The sequence below is a fragment of the Eptatretus burgeri genome, chromosome 4 (genome assembly GCF_056783735.1).
Source record: "Eptatretus burgeri isolate ZD-2024b chromosome 4, Ebu_testis_v1, whole genome shotgun sequence".
Lineage (NCBI taxonomy): Eukaryota > Metazoa > Chordata > Myxini > Myxiniformes > Myxinidae > Eptatretus > Eptatretus burgeri.
Window position 1 is genome coordinate 13,842,232 of NC_140964.1, and position 25,000 is coordinate 13,867,231.

Sequence of the window (25,000 nt, forward strand, 5' to 3'; positions counted from 1 at the left end):
CGAGGCCCAATCCAAGCCTCAGAATGGCCTCCTCAGATCTCGGCGATCTACTAACCCAAGGTGGGTCCAGCGGCCCACAACGAGAGCGAAGGGATGGATGGTGCGGAGGGGTACACTTCCTAATCTACCTTAACCATTTACCTGTTAACTACCCCGGGCTTTCCAAAAGCGCCTCTCGCTTAATCTATTGGTTCTATCAACCCAGATTCCCGTCACCTGTGTTGATGTCCTCACAATTTCGGGCCTCGCCCTCCAATTTTCCCTCGTGCCCTTGCACGGTTTCGTGGCTGGGACACGTGGCTCCCTTGGCAGGAACTACCCTCTGCCGATTCTCCAACTATGGCACCCCCGGGCACTACACTGTCTCTGAGCCTACCAGCTCCCTAAAGATGGGGAGTGCCCTCTCTGGCGACTCCCCCTCGATGCCCACGTGGCGTGTTGGCGCCCCGGGTCCCTTTCCGAGGGTCGCCCGTGCCCAGTACACTGCCCCCGTGGCATTTGGCGCCACGGGCCCCACATCATGCGGGCCACCCGTGCCCACTACGCTATCCCTGCCCCCCATGGGCCCTTGGCCTACCACGGCTGACTAGCCCGGTGCCCGGGGTACCCACTCAGCGATACTCACCATTCGCAGCCACGCTCCCAACCCGTCAACAGGGCTCCTGCACCCCTCCAAATGGGTTTCGGGCTGACTTCCCCACCAACAGCAAAACGACCTCCATTTTGTCAATTTGACTTACCCACTAACTCACTTTACTCTGACCCCGGGGTCCCTTGGGTGGGAATCACTCCTCCCCCCCCAATCACTCATCACACCATGCATTCCACATTCACTCCATTCACTCAGGCCCGCTGGCCTCACTCACTCATCAAGTATATTTTCCATTTCAACTCTTCTCATACATCGCTGATCACTGCCATTCTTCTATCTGCATCCCCTTACGACCTCGTGCTCCCTGGTCGTCCCTTACACTATAGCACGTTCCATTTAACACTACGTAGCTAAGCTACGTCCCGTCGTCCCCACTACACATTCACAGTCCGTCCCTGTCTACAAATATTATTTCCCATCTCCCTCCTAAATATAAACTGAATCCCTCTACCTAATCCATTCCACGGGCCCCATGAGGACTTATCCCTGTCGCATGGAGCTGGTCTAACTAAACTAACCCTTCCCCCTAACTCGTTGCATCCTGTGCCCAGGCAGGGGGGGTCTTCCACCCCTTGCCCGGGAATCCTGTTCACCCAAAGCGAGGCTTGCTTTTTTTCTTTTTTGTTAATGCGTGCACCAGCGCGGAAACTCGCAACCTGCGCTCTTTTTCCCGTGACGTCATGGCAGCTGTTCGCGCTTGGCGCACCTCATCCCTTCTCGGACGGTACCATCTGTCAGGGACTTCCCTCCTGCCGGATTCCAACCCTATGTGCAGCTATGACGTCACCCTACGCATCAAAAAAACAAGCCTCGCGTTTTGAGGGGTTCCCCACGCGAACACATGTGCTCTGCCCGTCGGAGCTTCACACATGCTCGCGTGGAGAACCCATCTGGTCCAAATCCACATCCAGCCTACCTTCTGTCCGTCTGCGGGATCGGCAAATCCACTGCTTGCATTTACGGACCGGGTTTCACTCCCGCAGGCGCGCACGTGGCGGCCTCGTGCGTTGCACAGCACAGACCCCGCACGCGCTGCCGTGCAAACCCGGCACGGTCCCCAAAACAGCTACGGCCGCGACTCGGCCTTTGTCCACTGTCAGGCAACGTCGTTGTCGCACTCTCACGCACAAACTCCCACGTGCCACGAGGCTCACACACCTCGAGATGGCATTCACACTCGGGCACGCGGTTACGTGTTCGCGCATGCCGTCCGCCATCTCCCTCGCATACAGCGACCTCACACACACACGGTCTCTCTCGCACACGGCCGTTCACTCACGCATGCCCTTTCACTCGCACACATGGTTCCATTCACACACGGCCGTTCACTCGCACACGTGGTTCCTTTCACACACGGTTTCTCATCCACACACTGCGTGCTGGGATGCACGCACCTCGGCTCACTCGCAAGCACGCACACCCTATTACTCACACACACGGTTTCCTTTACACACAACCTTTCACCCACGCTATGCGCGCGTCTCAGCACACATTTCGCCACACTCGTGAACACACACACCGAGGCATTCACAACAGGGATTTGTGCCACCACAATGGGTTCCGGGGTCTCCGAACCCCCCAAGCTCCGTGTGCACCCGTCCACAGCACTCGCTCCCTCTACCTCGCAAAGCTTGACCGGAGCCACCTGGTCGAGATCACCTTCAAGGGAGCATAGCGGCTCCCTCCGTTCCTGAAGGAGGCTATCCGGCTGCTTGCACCGGGTTACGACACATTCCCCGAGCTCCCCCTCATCGTCCTCCACTAACTCCATGTGTGTGTGCTTGTCTTTCACCCCGTCTTTATTGTGTAGTCTCTCCTCTACTTTTTCTATCTCCCGAGTCTCTGTACAATTTATTTCCTTTATTATCTCTCTCGTCTCCAAGTGTCTCGTACACGTCTCAGTCACCACATTTCCTTTTTCCCTCTGTGTCACCGTCACTTCCTTTGACACCTGCTCGAGTCTCGCCCAACGCGTCTCCCGAATTAATTTGTCCTCCACCGCGGGGCCGACACAGTCCACCCTCTCCCTCAGCTCGTTCGCTCCAACACGTGGCGCCGCCATTATGCCCGCCTGCAGGCATCACCCCACGCGCAGCATCTCAACCTGCAGTGTTTGCGTATTTGCCTCCATGTTGTTTTTTATTTCTTCCTTCAATTCTTCCTTTATTCCCTTTATTTCCTTCCCCATTTGTTGCATATTCACATTCATTTTGTTATTCATTCTGCACGCGTTTGTTTTCATTTCCTTTGTGTTTGCATCCATCTTATTTTCCATCCTGCATGCATTTGCATCCATTTTTTTTTCCCATCGCTTGCGTGATCATCTGTATCAGTTGGTTGATGTCCGATGACTCTCGCCGGGTCGATCCGCCATTGTCGGTCGCGGTTTCGCTGGGGGCTGTGTAATGTCCGGGGTGCAGTGAGGCACGGAGCGAGTGTGAGCGTAGTCGTAACTTTATTGCGTGCCCGGATGTACATCACTCTGAGCCTCTCGCGGGCGCATACAGATATATACATGCCTAAGCACGTGACTATTATCACAAATACTCCACGCCCCCTCAGCGCCCTCCGCCCATACACCACACTCCTCCCTCCGAAAAGTATGATTATAAAATGGCAACATGATACAAATCAAAAATCATTGACACTATGACACAAAAAGCAACTCATGACAAAATGGCACATAGCAAAAGCATTGGCACGAGTACACAAAAAGCAACTGGAGAAAAAGGACACTAATCATCGAAAATCCCCAAAAGTACCACGTCGCTTGATCCGCCCTGGGCGGACAGCGCCATCAGACGGCCCATGCTTACACACCTTCTGGCTAGGTCGAGGTGACACCCCAGGCAAACCTCCCCCTGCACCATCAAACGTCCCAGGTCGACAAGCTTGCTCGTCTCCCTCGGACAGGACCAAATCAGGTAAACACCCCGAGTCCACGAGTAGGCCATGTGGAGGTACTCGCTATTACCTTCAGAAAATGATTTTCGTTGTGCAGATCACCAATCTGGATGAAATTTGGCATACTTAAAGAATTTTAGACGCTGAGTCCAAATCCACTTGTTTCCACGTCGAGGATGTGACACAATTGGTCATTTTTGGCAATTAAAGATACACCGAACATTAATGCACGATTTGGACACAGAAATGAAGAATCAAGGAGAGACTGATATGTACGTCAAAGAAAACTCTTGTGAAGTCTGAAAATGATACAATATGTTTACACAGAGCCCTATTCACTGTTATTAAAGATGTTTATAATCAAAGGTCGTAAACCGAAGCAGTTACATATTTTTACCGACCGAAAACGTCTGGACCGACCAGACAGGCCTTCGAGTTGACCAAGGCAACTTTTTGCTTAAAAGGCAGCCACACTGGCTATTAAAGGTAGTTACATCGACTATTAAAGACAGTTACAGCGCCTATTAAAGACAGTTACATTGGCTATTGCGGATTAAATCAAAGACAAAGACACTGCGCGACTCAGCCTGATGAAAAGTAGAACCGCCACAAGAAGATTACTGTTTTAGAACTCCAGTATTTCTTGCTCTGAAGCAGTTGCTAAATTGGGCTCTTGACTGCTGTTATTACAAACTCAAGTCCACTATTACATGCTAACCAATCTGAATACTACTGTGTAGTAGATTACCACAGCAAAAGCAGTGTGACACCCACATTCACAGTTCGTCGTCAGAATCATCGTCAGTTCTGCTTTCATCATCCATAAGTTCCATGTCTGCACGGGTCTGTTAATTGTTGGCACGGTTTTGACCCCCACAGCACTCTGCGCAGGACAATCTTTTTGACTGGCAACAACACTGGTTGGTCTCGGATTTTGTCTTCTTGCAATTACATTTCGTCGCCTCCAACAGTTCCTTCGGCGCTGGTGGTTTGTTCAGCCAGTGAACAATCAGTGCTCCATTGCGTTTCATCCATCCGTGAAATGTAGGAGAAGGGGCTTCTATAAACCTCTCAGTCACGCGGTGGTGGATCGCAGACTGATAGTTCACTCTTTTGCAATGCAGCATCAGAGCGTCGCTTGAAGGCGGCAACTTCTGTTCTCCCTGCGACTGGCAGCAGAATAGCTTGTGGCGAGCCTCATCCACACTCTTCATGGTCGGCTGATTGTACATGGCGCAGACGAATTGTTCCAGGTCGTGAATGATATTCTGATCTCGCGTGAATTCTCGACCAATGCTCCCAAAACAGGTGATGAGATGGGGACCCTTCATCATCAAGACCAATGGCCTTGTTTTGCCCTTACCATGGAATGCACTGGTGGGTATCACTTCCCGTGAAATTGTGCAAACCTATCAACGCATCGCAGACAGAACTTTCCAGGGCATTAATGTCAACGACGATAATGTCCTTGGGACTTCCTGTGACCAAATGGAAATTTCTCGCCCGAATCGACATCGAGTGAGCCAATGCCAACACAAACACATCGGTGTCGAAACTCTCTAAGCGCACCGACTCTTCATTCTGTCCCACGTGAGTGGCATGTAGCAGGAGCATCATGTCAGCTTCGTCATGGTCACATTCAAGTTCAGGTACTGACGACGCAGTCATGACACCATTCGACGCCTTGATTTTCTCACATTTGCCGGCATGACTGACGTACGACAGCATGTCACCCAGTTTTGATGGAGAGATGTTTCTCGTCCACCATTCGACGATGAACTCTATCAACGCCTCCTTGTTGGCTCCGCTCAGGAGATAATTGGCCCACTGTTTTGGAAGGGCTTGATCACGTCCGTAGATGGTTCGTTCCTGAAGATCGCCCTCCCTGCCCGCTCGACTGGCGTGCTCCAGGCACTTGATGCTGATACTTGGGTAAGTATCAAACACCACATCCAGTCTCGAAAATTGATTATGTCGTGCTTTGGCCACTACGATGTTCAGCACTATCTCTTCCAGTTTGCCGAAAGTGTTATGCAGTGAACCAGCCTTTATCGCCTGAATAACGGCCATTACATCCACAATTGTTGCATCTTGGATAGGCCGAGCGTCCACACGGCAATTGGGCCACAGTTTCATTATATGGTTGTGGAGTTTGGCTTTGTCCGTCTTAGCGATCGAAACATCACCGGATGCCAGCGGGAAAGATATGTTCGCCAGTGGGTATGCGACCAGATAGTGGAGTGTTACATTGCTTTACTCGCCAATCAACAGCAGTCGTGTGAAAAGACGACGTTTATTCGCAATTTCAACCTTCGGCGTCTGCTGGTGGGGAGTCGCCGACTTGCCTCGCGCCTTCAAGAAAGTTGCCAATTTGGCCTTCGAAATCGGACTGAAGAATGAGACCTCACCCGAGAGAAGCCGATCACGCATGAATTGCATTCTCTCCCTTGACATACGCGTTCATCAAGTCCGCGGAAGTGGCTGGCGGTGCGATGACACCTGAACTAATATTGACGAGTTCAATGTGAGCGCCGGAGAAAGGGTTAATCATTTGACGTACTGTGTCCATCACTTTTACCACCACTGCTTCATTCTTCTTCGAGCTCGACACATCCAAATCCTTTCTCGTTCGGGGCTCGTTGTGGATACCCGCCATGGACTCACATTTCCTTGCGATTTCCGCACGTACTGGTTGGAACAGGATCCACTTCTTCACAGCTGTGCTTTTCTGAGTGTAACCAATGATGCCTCCACTGGTCTTGCTGTCCCTATTTAAAGTCTGCTCTATGATCTGATCACACGAAACACTACTAAATCCATAACGAGTATGCCGTTGGGCAGTCCATTTGCCATCCATGAACGCTTGATAGGTGTCTGGGTGGGAGTGCTCTGGCCCGGCCATTTCCAGCCAGTAAATGGGCAAGTACCTTGCATAGTTTAGGTGATCGTACACAAAGTACCAGGGCATTGACGCTCTCGTGATCGCAAGCTGTTTCAGCCAGTTCGAAGTACGAGTTGCCCATATAAGCTCAAGTGCAAGCTCCACCATTTCCAAGTTGGGCCATGTAATGTCCACACTTTGGTGTTTGTTCAGGTCATCCCTCACCATGAGTGCTCCCGAGTATAGAACATGTAAATTGAGGTCTGAGTCACCCTGCTGTGGACCATGGTTGGCTTCATCCTCTGTAATTGACTCTATTTCTGTTGTAGAGCTGCTGTCTACAACAGCAGCCTGAGCAATGGAACCAACATCAATGTCCTTCATGTACACCACTTCGCTCTCAGACATTTTTGGTGGACGATAGAAAATCATGTCTGGGTACCGTTCCTGCAGTCTTTTCTTCAGTCTTCTTGCCTGGTAGTTGGCCTTATCCTGACCTTCGCATACTCTGAGTAGGTCATTGAACATCTCACACAACTTCTTCATATGTATAGATTGCTTTCCATCAATGAGTCTTACCTGGATGACTTTATCACAGAAAATGTCAAATGTTGATTCATTGTTCACTTTCTGAGTTTGGAGTTTACTTACACTATGTCTGTGGTTTGTGTCATTCACATACTCATAATAACATTTATGGTGATAACAAACTGCCAGCGCCACACAGTCTTTATCCTTTATAGTTGTCATTATTCTCACATCACGTTCATCTCTCCTCTGCTCAGCAGTTTCCCTCAGCTTTCCTCCATCCTGTGTTTCTGCCAGGGACAACTGATCACGTTGAGATTTTCCTTTGACACGGATGAATTTGTCTTTTTTCTGGCATATCACACAAATTCTTGGCAGTACACAAGATTATTTGCCAGCCACCCTTTCTGCAGAGAATCTGAGGGATTTTCTACATATTTTGTGGTCCGAGTGCCCCTCTTCTTCGAGTCCGCCCACCACCTCACTGGCTCGAGCAGAAACTGCAGTCATGCTGGCTTCTGATTTCCTTTTCCTGGCTTCAGTACGTTTTATTTGATCCTTGTTACAAAACGACACATAGCAGAACCGGTGACAGCCGGCATCCGCAGGAGGATCAGTCATTGGCAGCAGTTTCATAATTTGATCAGCCAGCAAATGGCATTTGTTGATAGTTTCACTATCTGCGGCGTCGCACCAAGCCTTCGCACACTCACGTACCTTAAGCCAGCTCTTATCCGTGAATTGCTTCACTTTCTCATCTTCCTCCCCGCCCAAGTGTGTAACAACACATATTTGGTTGTTGAAAGACCAAAAATCACTCGATCACCACGACAGCCATGGGCGCCGCCATCTTGATTTGTTGTTTCCTGGTCGTTTCCTCCGCAATTACAAGCATGCCATGCCCACTTCACGGCGGTAATTTCAAATGGTAATAACTGTCGGTGTGTCAACTTGTGCATATGGAAACAAGTAGGAATTTCAATGGTGTGTTCTCATGAATGTACAGGGTGAATTTCATTTAGATTGGTGATCTGCACAACGAAACTGAACGAACCGACCCACCTCCACATGACCTATAGCCCCAAGGGCGCCAGTACGTCTGGCCTTGACGATATCAGGGGTGGGGGTGACGCTGAACAGCGAATCTTCCTCGGCTCCCCGCCAACAATCCGAACCAGGCGATTTGCTGGCTCCATTACCTTTGAAGGTTCATCGGTGGTTGAACGTATCACATTTCCACACGGTAACGAAAACACATTAATACTGTCGGCGCAAATGTAAACTTCCCTGTACGCCAAGCACGTTTCCACATCTCAACCAACGATCCTGCCTGCTCATTTGTGGCAGGATGGCACAACATTTTAACAAACGATTCTGCCTGCTCGTTTGTGTCAGGATGGCACAACAATTCAATAAACCGTTTAAGGTGTTGAACACCGCCGCGATGCACAAGATCATTACACACATCTGTGAGGAACGGCGGATCGTTGCCAGAACCCAATCTCTCGGGTATGCTTTTATTCTCAACGATCGGCCGCAGCCCCTGCATAGCAATGCCCGTCGAAGCACCCCGCCAAACCACATGCTCCGGCCACCCAGAGAACGCACCGATCACAATCAAACACATTCCGCTCACGCGCGGCTTATTGGCATTTGCCTGCCCAGCAGCGCAATGCTTAACCACTCGTTCAATGTCTCTCCCCAACCCCTGCCACCACAACAACCTTGTGAACAGCCACAACTCGGTTGCGGAATGAACGGCCGAAGGCGCAGAGACGATGCAGACAGCGCTCGAGGCGATCACGTGCTGAAAGATCGCCTGCACGACAGGAGCGCGCGCCGGATCATGAGCCACTCCCACCGTCGAAGGCAGCTCGCTCCAATCCCCCGTTGAAATCGCCTGAACGACACGGGCGAGAACTCTGCTCCAATCCCCTGTTGGAATCGCCTGAATGACACAGATACGTCTGTGACTCCAAGTGGCGTAATTGCTGAGCTGGTGTACGTGTACAGCGTGAGGGTCGACCTGATAAGATGAACACCGTGGAGTCTACGAGCGGTCTGTTCGCCCATGATCGACACCGCGGCCCTGGTATCAATTTTAAAAACGATCGGTGTCTTGTTCACCTCGATCTCCACTGTCAATGGTCTTGTTACCATCGGACCAATTGAAAACAGGCTCATCATCGGCTGCCGGTCCTGCTCCGGGTCGTCTGGGTTTCCTCGTGCAGGTCTTGCCCCGGGATGCAAAAGCGTACGTCATGCACAAAACCTCGTATAGGTTGCAGGTCTTGCCCCGGGTCGGCGGGGTTGCCTCGCACATGCTGCAGATCTTGCCCCGGTGATCGGGGTTGTCCCACGCCACGTGGACCTCCGGACCACCTGTGAGGCTCTGGCCGGCAATGGCTTGGACATCTCTCAGCGTCTGTTCGACGGCCGATGCCATTGCGACTGCTGAATTGAACGTAATTTCCTCGTACTTCAGCCGTAGTATCGCCGAAACCATGTCCGAGTCTTGCAATCCAGCAATAAAACGATCTTTGAGCCTGGCCTGCCGTTCACTCAACGTGAATTTGCAGGCGACGGCGAGATGTCTCACCCGCGCGGCGAAACTCGCGATGCGCTCCCCTGGGCTCCTTGCCAGGTGATCGAACTCGTACTGCGCGAGCTGCGATGATTTTCCTGGCGCTGTGTGCACATTGCAATCCAATTGCTCCGGAAACAACTCAAAGTCATTGCCAACGAAAACATGCACTTCGCCATGAGTGGTGATCCGATCCCATCCTCGTCACCAACAGACACAGACGAGACAGACAGACAGACACACACACAGAGAAGTGATTGCAAAACCCTTTCGCCTGCTGCACGAGGAATGGTCCAACTCAAACAGCGCTCGGGAAAGCACATACCTCCGCCGGGCTGAACAGTTTACGTTTTGTATCCAACTGATAGAACAGATCTGGATGCGGACCTGAACCAAAATCGAATCCGCTTGTTCTTGTTACCTAACTAACTCGTCCACCTCGTTTTGTCATTACTCGTCCACAACTTTTTGAAATATCATACAATATATAGTTTTTGGCCCAATCTCTCAATGGTGAAAAAAATTCTCGTGTCCGGATTTAGATCTACAACAATATCGAATCGATTCGTTCTTGTGACTCACCAAACCTGTCCAGCAAGTTTTGTTCGAATCCGTCCATAACTTTTTGAGACACTGTGTTGTATATCATTTTTAGCCAAATCACTCAATGATGAAAAATCGCTTTAAAAATTATCGTATCCGGATCGTCACCAAAATGGAATAATTTTGTCCTTGTCGCACACCCAACCTCATCACTAAATTTCGTCTGAATCCATGCACAACTTTTTGAGATATCCTGTTCAGAGACAGACGGACGTAAAAATATAAAAATACAGACTGACAGGTGTAAAAAACATAACCTCCGTCCATCTTTGTTGGTGGAGCTTATAAAAGACAGGAAAAAAACCAACAAACCTGGACTACACTGGTCACACACATGACCAACACTGCTCTCATAAACCAATTGGTTGTATGTAAACATAATATGACAAAGGCAAAGCGATAATGAACACAAAAGCAAAAAGGATTTATGGTTTTAGATCGAATAGAAATGATGCTGAGTCTCGTATGTTGCATCAAAAATAGTCGAAGTTTTATAAAAGAACTTCAAATCTGAGGATTTTCTATTTTCCATCTTTTTCTTACGTCTTTCCGCCACCTCGTCAGAAGACATGGATATTTGACTTGATTCATTTTATTTGTCTGTTTTCGTATAACCAGAGCTTCACACAATTTGTATTGCTTGTTGGATCAGAAATATTTAAGATGCAAAAAATTAATTGAGATTTGATCTTGAATTGTTCTCCAGTTTGTCAAAGTGTTTTGTATGTTTTTTTTTTAAACCCTGAATGTATCACAATTCAATATTTTGTGTTTATTCATGCCTCCTTTGTTGTTTTGCAGCTTCTCAACCCAAACTACATTTACGAAGGTATGACACTTTTTATTAATTTATTTGTTTGTTTGTTTATCAAGATTACCAGCAAAGAACCTGTCCGTAATTTCCCCACTTTTACGATGTCTATGCCAGTTTATTATTGTTGTCCCACGCATGCGAAGCAAACATTGTGTTTAAGCAATTGCTTCGCTTCTGTCTCTCTCTGTCTACAACGTTTTTGATCAAAGAACAACTTAATTTCAGTTGAATGTTTAGTAGGGTCATTTTCTTGGAATCTGTGACCATTTTGTTCCTACCTTTTTCTCTCAATGGATTTGACAACCTGAACCATTTTAAAGGAAAATTAGCTCCTATGCCCCTCTGAAAAATGACGGCCAACTCTGCTGGAGCCCAATATTCAAAATGGCCACCAACACCATCTTGAAAAACATGAAATGTCATATCTCTGGCATCAGATGAGCAACAAGGACGAATGAGGTGTCATTTTTCACGAATTCTGGCATTACAAATCCACTGGAAGGATTATTGTAGAGTTTAGGGATCATTCTGACCTCACAATCCAAGATGGCCACGCAACGCCATCTTGAAAAACATGAAATGTAATATGTCTGGCATTAGATGAGCGACAAGGATGAATGAGGTGTCATTTTTCACTAATTATCGCATTACAAATCCACTGGAATGGTTATTGTAGAGTTTAGGATTCATTCTGACCTCTACATCCAAGATGGCCACTGTTCGCCATCTTGAAAAACATGAATGAGATGCACTCGAAGTATGAATGAGTTTTTTTTTCACTAATGTTTGCATGGCACTTACTCATTCCAAACTACATACTAATTGTACAGACTAATCTGCCACGTCACTGTCACTACATGATTCACTGTATGAGCCACTATCAGAATCACTGTCCTCACTTTCACTGCTATCATCACTGTTGTTCTCTGCCTGCGGATTTGTAGGTAGTGGTATGGATGGGGGAAGTGGGGGCTGGGTTGAACGGACAGGCAGACATAGGCCATTTACAAGATGCCATCCATGGCCGATCGGTGAGGGGTGACTTTTCAACTCCAGCATGAGCACGCAGACAGGATGATCACCAACAATTATTGCAAAAGGCATTTTTTTTCTTTGAATGATTTTGCAAGCTTACACATCACATCAATGAGAATTGTCTTACTGGGTGGGTTGGGATAGGTCATGTGGTATATTGCTCGACTCTTCTCATCTGCATTTGACATGCTGGCGTGAAACCCTGAAAACCCAGGCACAGTCTGTTCTTCTGGCTTAGGTCTCGTTCGGGCATCTTGCGCCCTGGCCAATGCATGGATCACACCACTAATTCTTTGCACCGATGTGTCAGGAGGAGGAGGAGTACTTTGATCAGCTGGTGGCTTCCTGGGAGGTGGTTCGTTCCCCACGCTTCACTGTCTTGTATGGGTTGACTTTTTGCATTTCACTTCCGAGCTCTTTGAGAGTTGTCGAGAGGTTTGATGCAAAGTTGGCACCGGGAACTGGTCTATCCTCGTGATTCTCGGAAGGAAGTTCTGTATCAAATGATTCTGGCTGCACAAACATGACATTAGTGCGGTGTGACTGGCCAGCACCGGTCAGTGTGTCACTCTTGAAGTTATCGTTGTCGACTATAGCGATAGCAGGCTTACCCTCAGCTAGTTCGAAGGGGCAATCAGATGAGCACTTGAGGTCATTGACCACCCAAAAATCTCGCAGCATAAGTACGTCATTGTAACTGATGCCCAGTCCATCTTTGTGCATTATGTCGACTATCTCCCTACTCTTGGTCAGTCCATGTAGCAAGATAGAGAGATTTATCTCAAATGCAGTGCGTTTTCCAGTGATGTAGCTTGTGAGGATAGATGCAATCGATCGGACGGATGGACTGTCATCAATTGCAGACTTATTTGGGTGTTTCAGCCATGTGAGCAGCTTCAGCAGGAGCTCACTGAGGTCTTCTTCTCTCTCCAATTCGTGTATGCATGGGACCCAGGGAATACTATTTGTCCTGATGACTTGCTCTTTGAGTCATGCCACAACATTCATCACCAACTGATCATTGCTGACACCCAATGAAGATATTGCCACCTCGATGTATGTACCTGCTGCTGTTGTATCATATACCAGTTCACTCACGTTCTTTTGAATGCGTTCATGAAATCCGATGTCTTCCCCAAATTCATTGACGAGAATTTCCTTTAAGTAGATGGATTTTACTCCTGAGTTATGTCCGTGATTTGAGATAATGCGCTTATAGTCCTGCAGCAGGCCTTGCAGTGTGCGAATTTCATGGTCTTTGAAGATGACGACGAATATGATGAAAGAAGAGAGCTTGGGCCTCTCGGAGGTTTACACGCTGCAGATATTGAGTGCTTTCATCTGAAAGGGGCTTGTGGTCACTTACATATTTGCGCCAGCACGCACGGTGGTAGCGGATTTCCAACCCAAATGCTGTTTGACGATCTGGGATGGATGCAATCAGAGTGTCAAGTCTCAATCTCATGACCTCATCTTCCAGACAGACAGTATGTAACTTGAATTTAGTCCAGGCATCTACTGTTGATTGGAGTAAAATCTGCTTGTCACGATCACTACTATTGTATGCCCCTTTCATGCACCACACACATAGAGTCTTATCGTGAAGGACACCCATACTGGAGCGGGGCCTTTTAGGTGCACTGGCCTCTGGGGAAGGGTCTTGTTGATCTGATGCTTAATCTCTTTCAAGACGTTCCTCGGATTTGTGTTTGCGTTTTTCGGTTTGAGAGACCCTTTGGTCCCTTCTCCCAATCCACATTTTCATGTATATGTTGAAACTTATCAAGGTCTTTCCATTGTAAAGATTTTTCCCAGATGGATTCCCACTTCTCAGGTGTAATGTTTTCCAAACGATCATCTGCGGTACATCGCTTACCACAGAGTAAAATGCACTCGTATTCATTTAATGTCTTGTCTGGTAACTCTTCACTCTCTCTTCTATTATCCATTATTTCAGTCACTTCACAAGTCGGCGATTTTCATCAGATGGGCATGCGATGCATCTGAAACAGTACAAAAGTAATATTAGATATACACTTGATTTTTTTGCCATTTCGTTGTATCTGGGGAAGCGATGCAGCTGAAACAGTATAAAAAGTAATATTAGATATACACTTGATTATTCCCCACTTTGCAGTATCGTGGGCATGCGATGCATCTGAAAGAATATAAAAAGTAATATTAGATATGCTAAAATTAGTGGAAAACAACTCACATGCCCATCTAGCTTATCTTGTGCCAGAGACATTACATTTTTTACTGCCTAAAACCAACACCCTGAGTACAACGACCAGGTTTCAACTCATTACATTCAGCAGTTTTAGGAGTGCATAGAAGTTAAACAAACAAACAAACATTTCTCCTAATGGTAAAACAAGATTGCATGGCAGTTGAATCCTCCGAGAGTAAGAGTTGTTTTTTTTGTCAAGTAAATCTTCACAATTTTTTTCACACTCAGCATCCCTACTTTTGTTGTGCTCACTTTGGCAGCAAAATGTTGTGATTAAAATATGTTTGGCATGGCAGTTCTAACTTCTGGGAGTAGGATTTTTGTTTTACCCCCATAAAAGCTTCCATTGCACACCCCAAGCACAACCACAAGTTTTCTCCATATTTTGGCCAGCAGTTCAGGAGTGCATAGAAGTTAAAGAAAAAGAAAAATAAGCAGACGCTTTTCAAATGCCAGAGTATGATAATATGTTTTCCATTCGTCCACCATTTAAAATTAAGTTGATGCAGAATGTAACCCTCTTTCTTGTTATTTAACGCTGCTAGTTCGAGTATTTTAATTTTTCTTTCACTTCTGCTCTTTTCTCGAGAGCCCATGAATTCATTTTAGCCAAATTGGGACATTTAGTCATGCCTAATATTTTGTATCAGCATCCATTCAAAAGAGCAAAAATCGAGCATGTCAGACATGCTTCAGATTCAATGCTCTTCTCATTCCTCACATTGGCATGTAACTGGAAGATTGTTACAAAGGGAACTAGAACGGTACTCAGTGGAGCACATACCTTCGCCACGCTGAACAATTTACGTTTTGTATCCCACTGATAGGACGGATCTGGATCTGGGCCTTCACCAAAATCTAAATGGCTTGTTCTTGTCACCGAACCAACTCATCCACCTAGTTTTGTCATCCGTCCACAACTTTTTGAGATATCGTGCTATATATCGGTTTAACCCCATCTCTCAACGATGAAAAATCACTTTTTTAAATTCTCGTAGCTGGATCCGGATCCGGATCTTCACCAAAACCTAATGTTCGTCCTTGTCACATATTCAACTTGTTCACAAAATTTCATCCGGATCTGTCCACAACTTTTTGAGATATCCTGTACACAAACAAACAAACAACAAAAACAAATAACCAGACAAACAAACAAACAGAGAAAGGGGTGAAAACATAACCTCCTTCACCTTCAGTTTTGGAGGTAAGAAATACATAAGCTACTTACCAGGGATAGAATTTGGACCTGAGAAAGTCTCTGAGTCATGACTGAAGCATTATCATTGTCTGAAATGGTCTCTTTCTTGTTTCAGGTAATGTGTGTGTGTGTGTGTGTGTGTTGTGTGTTGTGTGTTGTGTGTTAGTATATTATATCATCTGTTATGTTCCACCCTTGTAGCATTTTGGTCACGATTGTTCTGTCCTATTGTGAAAAGTTACATTGTGATGTTTGTGATTGAAATAATGAAAAACTTTCATGCTGCAACATGTTACTATATGCTGATGAAGTGCTCATGGGTACAGTGGCACCAGAATTTTTGCACCCAGTGCAAGATGCAAGCTGTGCTGTGGGTGAGATGGCTACTTTGCGTTGCAAGGTGTGTGTACGCCCTCGAGCACCCATTACCTGGCGTGGCCCGAGTCATCAATGTCTATCTAATGGCAGCAAGTATTCATCGATGTACAGGTGAATGTAACCAACACTGTGCCAGGGTTTATTGGTGGTCCTGTTTCGGCTTAATACTTTGTGGATCATTTGTATTGTGAACTAAACCCAGGAGACAGAAACTATCTTTACCTGATTTGCTTCCCATGTATTTATTCCTCACTCCGCTGACACAGTCGCCACTGCTTCTTCTTCATCTCCTACTCCTTCACACTTCTCAGTTTATTCTCACATTTTACCTTTTTTCCTACCCTTTAAAAAATAAATACCTTTGGCGAGATCCAATTCCAAAATGAATCGGTTTCTATGAAAGATACAATTCTGAACCCTTGAAAACCAGAGGACTCTGCTGTTGTTGTGCTCACCTCTTCATCGAGTTGCTGCTGTATGCCCAGGAATTATTTGCCTGATGGATATCTTTCCGACCCACACAAGTATCATTCCGTGAATGTCTTTTCCTTCCAGCGACTCCGGTGAGGTCGTGCTGAAACTATACAACGTGACTCCACAAGATGGTGGTATATACACGTGTACAGCAATGAACGAGATAGGGTCGACAACCTCATCGGCCACGCTGCGTGTGCAAGGTGTGTGCATACTCGCATTTATTTGTTCTTGATTACCTGGTGAGTACATTCAGTGGTTTCTGTGGCCTGAGCTTTTTAGTATCCAAGTCAAACAGTTGTTACCCCATGCACACGAAACAATTATCAAGGTTAAGTAATTGGTTCATGCCTGTCTGCGTCTCTGTCCGTCCATCTAAAAACGTCAGTTTATGATCGAGGAACAACTTAATTTCAATGGAACGTTATATTTTCAACAATAATCTGAACACGAATTGGAAAACGAACCTGTAGTTTAGCAGTACCTTGTCTCTGAATTTGTCTCGATTGCACATGCACAGAGAGGAGTGAGATCATATCTTTACTCTTTATGCCTGTCCGGCAGTCAAACAAAATTGAAAATCATTCAAACCAGGAAACTCACTGTTTTTAAGAATGTTACAAAGGACACAAACAACAGGCACAAATAACTAATGCACGTGTTAGGCTGGTGTAATCGACATTGCATAAACGGCAGTAAAATGGCAGTAAATTACGGAATTTATTGATATGACTTTTGCAATCTTTATTTTGTTGACATTAAATCATATACTTGCACACTCTCAAACACAAATCGCCTTCTTGTAACTTCTAAGAATGTCCAGTTTTGTTAGTATATCAGAGACAAAGTACTTGAACATGTCAAATAAGGTGGCGTATCAGACTTCAAAATGTCAAATAAACCGTATGTCTTGTGTTCCAATTGACTTTGTAAAAGGTGACATGACTTATGTGTTTGTCGTTTCATATCTAGCTTTTAAACATACTGGTGATGTTAAACCCCCAATCATAGACCGAGGAATGGGTAAAATCAATGAAGGTGCATTCATTGCTGAATGGTCCAATTGTTTTTCTTGGTAGAACATGATGTAAATAATGATGAGATCAAGCAATTTGGTTGTTGAAAATTGATTTTGTTTCACTTTAACTTGTTGATTTGCTTTCCTCCACAACATGGCATAGTTATTTTTGCTATTGGGTGTGGCGAGCAGGTGTGCCAGGAGCCCCCGGCCGTCCGGTAGCACAGAATAGGAGCAGCACCTCAGTGTTGCTCCGCTGGTACACACCAGTGATCACAGGGAACTGTCCCATCTCCAGCTACACTGTGGAGTACCATGAAGAAGGTAAGCTTGGAAAGTTGACCCCAGCACACTGTTGCCATTGAAAATTGAAATCACTGCAAATTGTTGTAAAATATTCACATGAGACTTGTGCATCAGTCTCGATTGCCATCCTTTGTTTCTTGTATTTCAACCTCGTGTTTGGGATTCAAGGTGTCAGACTATTACCATGATAGGGAATGTCAAATGTGTATTGTTGAGTAACTCGTACGGAAATCAGATCAGTAGGCTGCAACTCATCATTTGAAGGAGAGGAAAAATACATGTTGCCACTATATATTCACAGGTGGAAATAAAGTACAACAGGTGCAGAAAAGGAACTAATTATGGAAAGACACAAATGAGATGCACAAATAATGAGGAACCATAACTGAGAGATGTATTATATACAGTGACTCGAGAAAGTCTACACCCCTTTCAAATTGTTCACCTTTTGTTGCCTTATATCCTGGAATTAAATTGCATTAAATCAGACTTTTTACACAATTATTTACACATCGTAACCCACAACTTCCAAGTGAGAAACAAAATTCTACAAATTCCAGAAAATTAATTTAAAATTAAAAAAAATAGAATATCTTGGTTGGATAAGTGTCCACCTGGTAATAGCAATTGCAAATTAGCTCAGGTGTAACCAATCACATTCAAAATCACACACCAAGTTAATTGGCCTCCACCTGTGTTAAACTGTAGTGATTCTGATGATTTCAGAATATAATCAGCTGTTCCTGAAGGTTTCCTCTGCTGGGTAGTGCATTTCACAGGAAAGACTTAACCATGAGCACCAAGGAGCTTTCAAAAGACCTCCGGGATAAAGTTGTGGAAAGGCACAGATCAGGGGATGGGTAGAAAAATATTCCAAAGGCCTTTAATATCCCTTGGAGCACAGTCAAGACAATCATTAAGAAGTTGAAGGTGTAAGGTACCACCAAGACCCTAACTAGATCAGGCCGTCCCTCCAAACTGGATGACCAAGCAAGGAGACTGATCAGCGAGGCCACCAAGAGGCCAATGACAACTTTGAAAGAGCTACAAGCTTTTATGGCAAAGACTGGTCACTGTGTGCATGTGACAACAATATCCCAAGCACTCCACGAGTCTGGCCTGTACAGTCGGGTGGCAAGAAGGAAGCCATGACTCAAAAAAAAAAAGCCCTCCTTCAGTCCCATTTGAGGAATGCAAATAAACCACTCCAGAGATTCTGAAGCCATGTGGAAAAATGTTTTGTGGTCTGATGAAACCGAGATGAAACTTTTTGGCCGAAATGCAAAACGTTACATTTGACGCAAACCCAACACAGCACATCACCCAAAGAACACCATCCCTACTATGAAGCATGGTGATGGCAGCATCACGTTATGGGGATGTTTCTCATCAGCAGGAACTGGGGCACATGTCAGGAAAGAAGGGAAAATGGATGGAGCAAATTGGAAAAAAATGCAAGAGGAAAACCTGTTGCCCTCTGCAAGAAAGCTGAAATTTGGACGGATGTTCACTTTTAAGCATGACAATGACCTGAAGCACACAGCCAAAGCTACACTGGAGTGGCTAAGGAAGAAAAAGATAAATGTCCTTGAGTGGCCCAGTCAGAGCCCTGACCTCAATCCAATCAAAAATCTGTGACATGACTTGAAGATTGTTGTTCATCAACGCTCCCCATGCAACTTGGCTGAACTTGAACAGTTTTGTACTGAGGAATGGGTAAATATTGCCCAATCAAGGTGTTCAAAGTTTGTAGAGACCAATCCCACCAGATGATCACGGCTGTAATTGCTGTCAAAGGTGCTTCCATCAAGTATTAACTCAGGGGGTGGACACTTATCTCACCAAGATATTCTATTTTTGTATTTTTAATTAATTTTCTGAAATTTGCAGAATTTGTTTTTCACGAGGAAGTTGTCGGTTACGATGTGTAAATAAATCGTGGTGGAAAAAGTCTGATTTAATGTAATTTCATTCCAGGCTATAAACCAACAAAAGGTGAAAATTTTGAAAGGGGGTGTAGACTTTCTCTCGACACTGTAAAATAATTCATAAACAATGCATTATTACAAAAATTATACAACTACAAAACAAGAGCAAAGTCAATGACGTGCCATCGCAGATCCCCACGCTTCCCACCTTAAGGGAAGTTGAAAGATGGCAAAAGTTGCACCAGGGTTGACCTTGCAATGTTGATTGCAGTATACAGTTTTATTTTTAAAATGATTTTAAATGTTTCTGTAATTGAATTTTTTGGTATTTGACCTTTTGACCTCGCCTATGGGGGCGTGGCTAAAAATGAAACTGCTCTTGCACCTTCTTGCCATGTGGTGATCATAACTATCAAGTTTGGTGAATTTCTATTCAACCGTTTTGGAGAAGATCGCGTGATGGACAGTCCGACAGACAGTCAGACAGAGTCGATTGCAAGATCCCCCCAATTTTTTTTTCAAAAAGCTTGGGGATAATGAATCGGTTTCCATAAAACCCCATGCAGCCTGAATGATGCTCACTTCAGGACTTTTTGAGGCCAAGGAATCTTTGTGAGAGTTCCATCAGCCTCTCTATGTTCCAGATAGTTTTTCACCACTGGCTGTATGCTTGGGGTCATTGCCCTTTCAGAAGATGAATCCCCACCCAATGAGACACATTCCTGCGGGGATGGTAAGATGGATCAGAACCCACCTGTACCTGTCAGCTGTCATTATACCTTCAATTTTATGTAAAACCAGAACACCGTTGTCTGAAATGCAGCCCAACGCTTGTATTTATCCACCCTCGTGCTTCACTGTAGCGGTCATACACTGACTGTTCTACCACTAAAATTATAGGATCCAGATTTGAATCGTCACCAAAATCGAATTCATTCTTCCTTGTCGCACACCCAGCCTGTCCACCACGTTTGGTCCAAATCCATCCACAACTCCTTCAAACAAGCAACTGTTATTTATTGACAAACAATTCAAACTTTGACTCGTTTGAAAAACCACCTTTTCCAGGTTAGGGCATCCAACTGTTTCATTTCTGCCTTTTCGTTTGGTTGCCTCTCCGCAGCAAATTGTTTTGCACAGCTACATATCCACTAAGACCACATGCTAATGTATATCTCACTGTTCTTGATAAAACGTTAACACGCATTCTCCGTGAACATACCTTGATGTACTCAACATCTCTTTTTGAGAGTTTGTCCTGTCTTCTTTTTTCCTCAACGACTTCTATTCCCAACAGTACCAGTTTCACATATCCTCCTTGGAGTCTTGTATACAGTTCTTGCTGACACATGAAGTTGGGCTGCAATCTTCCACATGGAGTAGCCTTCACTAGCTAAGATGTTGATTTATATCCTCTTGTCACGTAATGTTTTATTTTAGGAGCTATAGGATGCACCAAATATTCACCACACAACCATTAGATCACTGCTTATAATTTAATAGTCCTACAGATATAACACTTTCTGATTGCTTGCATCCCTACCAATCACAGTGTGCAGTCCGATATAAATGATGTGACTGTACCATGGAGCATTTCATTTTTACGAGTACACATGACATTTGATTCTATCACATGTTATTTGCATTTTCTGTCCAGTTTTTCCTCTGTTTCCATAATTATTCACAATACTGTATGTGAAGACGAGTGGACAGTTTGATTTTGCTCTCTTCTTATTTTCTAACCCTTTTATAAAGCAAAATATTTGCTGCTTTGTAAATGGAGTCCTTCCTGGTAAGTTCAGTTGAGTCCCTGAGGGGTAAACCAGGTTATTGCACATGCTGTGCCAAAGTGAGTTAAAGGTACTCATTTTCCAGTCGGTGTACCTTTCGTACTGCCCAAACACACAGTAGGTGCTTCTGTAGTCAATCCACAAAACACACATTGCTCAACTTCACCGTGCTTTCTGCAGTTATACATCGCTCCCTCCATTTCGTCACAATTTTTCACCACAAACTTTAATCTGCCACCCTAACAGGCCAACCATGCTGGGAACCTGTTGTGACATCTACAGTCGAGTCCTTCCTGCTCATCGAGGAACTTAAACCTGGACATCGATACCAATTCCGAGTCAGCACCAGAAATCCCTGGGGGATCAGCTCACCCAGCGAGCCTTCCGACTTTATCAAGTTGCCGAACAATCAAGGTAGATTACCTTGATTTTTTGATTTATTTTTTCTTACTCCACCTAAAATCAGTTTTTGGTGTTTTACCTGAGCAGGAACAGCTTTGGGTGAAATATGTCACAATAGTTGTGGAAGCTCCGAACACCAAGTTCGCCAAGTAGCCAAAGTAATGCAAAGATTACGTAAAAGTCTGATGTTTTAAATTCATCTGATTTCATAGAGCCTGTGTGTATGTCCAAACTGGTTTGCTTTGTGAAATTACAAGATAATCTGACTTTCATGTTAACTTATTTTAACATGAAAAGTCATAAGTTACTCATGTTTATTGTTGGTATACGTGTAAAACACTAGCGAACTCGATATTTGTGATCACAAAGCAATCACCATGGGGAAGGCACCCTTGGTTTACTGTTGCCAACTCCAGCGACTTGACCTTGGCCCATGATCCAATGATGGTGTATTTTTTTTTTTGGGGTCACCACATGAACTTGACCTTCAACATTTAAGGGCAGAGTGTAAGTTAAGAAAATGTATTCTCATCTACATTATATTCATTATACTCAACATCATGAAAATCGGAGGAAGATTTTTCAGGTTATGATCAAAAACGTGTTTTTTGTGAATTTGATCACATTCTGAAAAAAGTAGGTCAAGGACATGAATCAAATATCTGGTGCACAACTTCAATGCAGATATGCTATTATGATGCAAGGACATGTTGGAAGGTCAAGCGGTGTTTGAAATTCCGCATTGGCAAAATTGAGTGATGACAAAAAAGTGTTTTTTTTTTTTTTCCAGACCATCATTTGGTCTTGACCTTTAACCCTGAGGGATATGATATAAATTCAGCATAAATGCGGCTTGTTCTAGGCTATCGAGAGAGGGCAATTTCATACCAATCGATCAAACCTTGGTCAAGTTTTGGTGAAAAATGTTTTGATGTCTAATTGGGTCATGACCTTAATTTGATCAAGGTTAAAAAAAGGTCAACCCTGCATACTTATTATTCCCATTATTGATGCAAAATTTCATTCCGAAAGTTATCATACATTGGCAGAAAAAAGGGAGAAAAATCTAAATAGTGGTTAAGGACTCCAAGGGGTGTAAGTTCTGGACCTTTAACCTGGAGGAGTATGATGTTAATTGAGCCTTTATATAGGATTCTACATTATGGAGTGAGGGCAATTTCATTCTGATCAGACATACTTTAGTCAATTTATGGTGAAATATGTTAAATTGTCTATAATTAGATCATGACCTTAAAATTAGGTGAAAGTCAACAAAAATATCAACCCCGCATTCTTTCTATTTGCATTATTGATGCAAAATTTCATTCTGAAAGTCCGAGTTGGCTTGGATATAACTCGGATATAACTCAGAAATTGATACAGCTTGGAAATTTGGAGTGTTGGGAGTGCAGAAGAAAAAAAAAAACTTCAAAATGATGATTGAGAACGAACTCCTTAGGCACTAAGAAACTATGTGGTACCATTAAAAATTAGAGGCACTAATTATAGAAACAAACCCTACAACAGCTATAAGCCTCCCCCTATCCTATATGGGGAGACTTAATTATCAATAAAGTAAAACTGATTAATTAATATTTCAATCCACATTCACAAGGTGAAGAGAACCGTAAACTAGAAAGGCACTTCATAGAGTGCATACTTCTGCCAGACTAAACAGTTAACGTTTTGTATCAAATTGATATGCCGGATCTGCATCCAGACTGGAACCAAAATCGAATCGGCTTGTTCTTGTCACCTACCCAACTAATCCACCCAGTTTTGTCATAACCCATCCACAGCGTTTTTATATACCTTGCCACATATCGTTTTTGGCCCAATCTCTCAATTGTGAAGAATCACTAAAAATTCTCATGTATGGATCCGGATCTTCACCAAAATCGAATCAACCCAACCTTTCCACCAAGTTTCTTGTCGACAGCTGCAGACATTCACAAGCAGCACAAGCATGGGAATCCCAATGCTACATTCCCCCTCAGCGAATGGACAAGTTTTGTCATTTGTTGGTGTTGGGGGTGTGAATCATTGGGATTCTCATGTATGTGCTCGTGAATGTTTTGCAGATGTAGAGGAAACTGGGTAGGTTTTAAACAGCAAAGGGCTTGCCTTGGGTATCCTTTCATGGTTGCTTTATGCAGCTTCTTTGGCTTGAAGAGCATGGGAGGAGTCCATTAATTTATATAATCCTACGCAACTGGGTTTAATTGATTAAGTGAGAGTTAATTGGTTATTCCCTCCATTCACAGGTGAGAGATATGGGTGGGTTTTCGTTTTTCATTTATATGTTGGCTTTTTTGACATTTACACGAGGTACATGCTGATGATTTGCCAACAAGCACTGAAACTAGTCCAGCAGCTGAGGGGATGTGGAGAAATTGGGATTCTCATGCATGTACTATTTGTGAATATCTATACAGCTGTGGAGTAACTCTGGAAAGGGTTTGAAACAGCAAAGGGCTTACCCTGGGTAGCCTTTCATGGTTGCTTTATGCAGCTTCTTCGGCGAGAAGAGCATGTGAGGAGTCCATTTATTTATATAATCCTAGCCACCTGTGTTAATTCATTGGGTGAGAGCAAATTGGTTATTCCCTCAATTCACAGGTGAGAGATGTGGGTGGGGCGAGTGTGAAAAAATTCTGACAACCCGGGACTCGAACCCAAGGACCTCATCACTTACGTGGTGACAGTCCACTGAGCTATTGAGTCTTCAGATATCCTCAAAATTTTCTGACACTAACAATGCAAGCTTTATGATGGCCAACTTCTTACGTGCCTGCTTGGGGTGTGTGTGTGTGTGTGTGTGTGTGTGTGTGTGTGTGTGTGTGTGTGTGTGTGTGTGTGTGTGTGTGTGTGTGTGTGTGTGTGTGTGTGTGTGTGTGTGTGTGTGTGTGTGTGAGTATTAAAGAAAAAGCTCATATAGAAGTAGAATATATATATATATATATATATATATATATATATATATATATATATATATATATATATATATATATATATATATATATATATATATATATATATACATACATATACTAGCAAATACCTCCTATCCCTTCGCTGACGGAAACACTTTCACAGGGAGGGGTTGGGAGAAGAGGAAGTGATAGAGAGGGGTGGAGGAAGAGTGAGGAGATAGGAGGGAGGAGAGAAAGAGAGAGAAGGAAGGGGGAAAGAGGGAGGAGGGAGGGAAATAAGGGGAGAGGAGGGAGGGGAAATAAGGAGAGAGGAGGGAGGGGAAAAGAGAGAGGAGGGAGGGG

At 44.6% G+C, this 25,000-nt stretch overlaps 1 protein-coding gene across 1 annotated transcript in view; it reads left to right on the forward strand.

Annotated features, from left to right (window-relative positions):
* The window catches only part of LOC147027501 (triple functional domain protein-like), a gene marked incomplete at its 3' end in the record, with an annotated part of 489,834 nt that overhangs the window by 393,713 nt on the left and 71,121 nt on the right, over positions 1-25,000 (forward strand). The window contains exons 52-56 of the mRNA XM_085876518.1: positions 10,954-10,981; positions 15,756-15,918; positions 16,363-16,484; positions 17,492-17,623; positions 21,570-21,737. Of these exons, the coding sequence (XP_085732644.1) occupies positions 10,954-10,981; positions 15,756-15,918; positions 16,363-16,484; positions 17,492-17,623; positions 21,570-21,737 (613 nt within the window). The remainder of the gene's footprint in view (positions 1-10,953; positions 10,982-15,755; positions 15,919-16,362; positions 16,485-17,491; positions 17,624-21,569; positions 21,738-25,000) is intronic.